The sequence below is a fragment of the Anarrhichthys ocellatus genome, unplaced genomic scaffold, assembly GCF_004355925.1.
Source record: "Anarrhichthys ocellatus isolate YVR2014 unplaced genomic scaffold, GSC_Weel_1.0 scaffold2748, whole genome shotgun sequence".
Taxonomy (NCBI): domain Eukaryota; kingdom Metazoa; phylum Chordata; class Actinopteri; order Perciformes; family Anarhichadidae; genus Anarrhichthys; species Anarrhichthys ocellatus.
This window is the reverse complement of record NW_022282722.1, coordinates 2,269-5,203: the sequence shown is the minus strand read 5'-3', so window position 1 is coordinate 5,203 and position 2,935 is coordinate 2,269. Positions and strand designations below refer to the sequence as shown.

Below are 2,935 nucleotides of genomic sequence, written 5' to 3'. Positions count from 1 at the left end.
TCTGTACTTTTACTACTTGAAGCTGAGAATACTTCTGTACTTTTACTGCATGAAGATGAGAATACTTCTATACTTTTACTACATGAAGATGAGAATACTTCTGTACTTTTACTGCATGAAGATGAGAATACTTTTACTTGTATTTGTACATTCTTGTATTTGTACTATCTAAGTAAAGGATCGGAGTACTGAACCATGTTATTACTTGTATTTATGTGTACACAGAATTTTGCTCTGGAATATTCTCTGTGTTGTTGTTTACAGTGTGACGTGTTTCCGGTCCGCTGCACGCAGACAGGTGAGAGTTGATGCTTCCTACGTGACGGTGCGCGTGTCTCTGTGATCAGTAGACTGGGGAACCTGCACGCGCTCTGTTGTCACCACGTTGTCCTCCAGAGGGGGCGGGAATTTCTTCTCTATATACAAGCCGCCTCCCGAGGACTTCTGACCGGCCACAGCACACGGGCCGCCAGGCTGCCGGGCACACATGTCCCGCTCACCTCTCCAGTCCCTGAGTATGAATAACGGTCTGGAGGAGGTGGAGGAGGAAGATCTGGACGACGAGGTGGACGCTTCTCACCTCAGGTTTATGAAGGACCGGAGGAGAGCCAGATCCTTGCCCGCACTCCTGGTCGGCGTCTCCGGGAGTAACGGGAGGAAGCGGGTGAAGTTCGCCGACTCCATGGGCCTGAACCTGGCCAGCGTCAAGCACTTCAGCTCGCTGGAGGAGCCGCAGATCCCGAGTAAAGTCCTGTCCCGGCACAAGAGCTTCCCACCGCAGCAGGACTTACTGAACGACCTGTGCCAGAGCTTCAAGTCCAGCCTGAACACGGACCGGCTGGTCGCCTGCTTCCCGGAGCCCCGGGACGCGGAGCAGAGAGTCCAGCGGCTCCGCGTCTGCCTGGAGAAGGTCACCATCACCCAGTTCGACGTGCGGGGACAGATCCGGGTCTCGACCAGCTGCACCGACAAAGAGGTCGGATTGAGGTACACCTTCAACGACTGGCTCTCCTACGTGGACGCGCAGGCTCTGCCCGTGGCCGCGGATCAGCCGGGCACCGCGGATCAGCGGTTCAGCTTCACCGTGTACACGCCGCCCTTCATGGACCCCAGCTCTGCCGTGCACTTCTCCGTGTACGTGCGGAGCGAAGAGGGGGAGTTCTGGGACAACAACGAGGGGAGGAACTACACCCTCCAGTACCGCTGCATGCCCGGCACCACGCCGTTTGTCAGCACCGCGTTCCACACCACCTGACCGCGCGTGAAACCTATACATCTGTGCATAACACCCATTACTCTGTGCGTAAAACCCATTAATCTGTGCGTAGAACCCATCAATCTGTGCGTAAAACCCATCAATCTGTGCGTAAAACCCATTAATCTGTGCGTAAAACCCATTAATCTGTGCGTAAAACCCATCAATCTGTGCGTAAAACCCATCAATCTGTGCGTAAAACCCATTAATCTGTGCGTAAAACCCATTAATCTGTGCGTAAAACCCATCAATGTGTGCGTAAAACCAATAAAACCTGTACATCTGTGCGTAAAAAAACTCTCCATCCGCTGTGCACGCACATGCTGTTTCCCACCTGCTGAATAAAAACTATTCTGGGTCACACGACGAGTCTTCTTGAGATCAGGGAACTTGTATTTCTTCTGAAGATCAGACTTAGTTTCCCTTCATTTGGGACTCTGAGTGATTTTTCTGTCATTCAACGGACATTTATGGATATTTGTCTGAACTTGGATCGATGGACTCATTCTTTGTTCCCTATTTAAAGAAAACGTGCCTCAGTGTCAACAACCTGCTGGACGCTTTGGACCTGACGACACCAGCGTCCCTGTCTCACTGCAAATGCAGATACTTTTCTGAATTATTCCTCCTCTCTATTGCTTTCACATTATTTCTGTACGGTTTGAAATGTGATCAATCACATAGATGATCTGAATTCATCTTTTATGGATATTACATTATTGTTGCTTAAAAATGAGCGCAGATTGTTTAAAAAGAGTAGAATTTATTTTCACCCTGTACGGACATAAATATGAATCAATGGCTGCCTGAAACTGTGGATGAATAAAGAACATTCAAATGAATCAGAACTGTTTTCTTTCTTTTTATCTTTGATGTTCAGTAAAAGAGAAACATGAAAAACGACCGGTTGGTTCTTTAAACCTTTAAAGATTCAGTTGATCTGTGTTTAACGCAAACATTCAGTCTAAATGTTTGAAGAGTTGCAGGTTTGATTCCCAGGAAAGAAAACCCGACATTTTGGAAACAAAGGAGAATATTCTCGTTATTTTGATAAATAAAATTAAAAACTCTTCTTTTGCTTTTTGATGAATGTTTGTATGTTTTACTGCACTACGTTTATCTGACAGATAGATCTATAGATATAGATCTATCTGACAGATAGATCTATAGATATAGATCCATATTCTACATTCAACATCATAAAATATCATTAAAACATCTTTCTTTGTCTTCAAACCTTCATGTCTGAGATTTTTATCACAAAAATATGTACATTTACTAAGATACAATGTGCTGATACTTTATACTCTACATCTCAGACGCCTTTATTGTATTGTTTACTGCTCAAAATATTATTGATCACCAGGAGGAAACTCATAAACTACCAGAAGAATATATAGTTATTTAAATGAGCTCCATCTTCACCATTTAATCAATACATCAATAATTACATTACAATCCCGCATTCTCACGACCGTGTCCCGCATTCTCACGACCGCGCCCCGCATTCTCACGACCGCGTCCTACATTCTCACGACCGCGTCCTACATTCTCACGACCGAGTCCTTTATTCTCACAGAATTGTCTGTCTGTTTGTCCTCCTCTCTATCTGTCCTCTTTACCTGAGGGTCAAAGTTCAGGAGACCTCTGAAAATAGTTTGTTGACAAACCTGACGACAT

General features: G+C 45.5%; 1 protein-coding gene across 1 annotated transcript; it reads left to right on the top strand.

The window, feature by feature from the left end:
- Positions 1–92: 92 nt before the first annotated feature.
- Positions 93–2,097, top strand: ppp1r3g (protein phosphatase 1 regulatory subunit 3G). Its single transcript, XM_031840419.1, has one exon. The coding sequence runs from the start codon at positions 488–490 to the stop codon at positions 1,253–1,255; it is 768 nt and encodes a 255-aa protein (XP_031696279.1). The 5' UTR covers positions 93–487; the 3' UTR covers positions 1,256–2,097.
- The last annotated feature ends 838 nt before the right edge of the window (positions 2,098–2,935 follow it).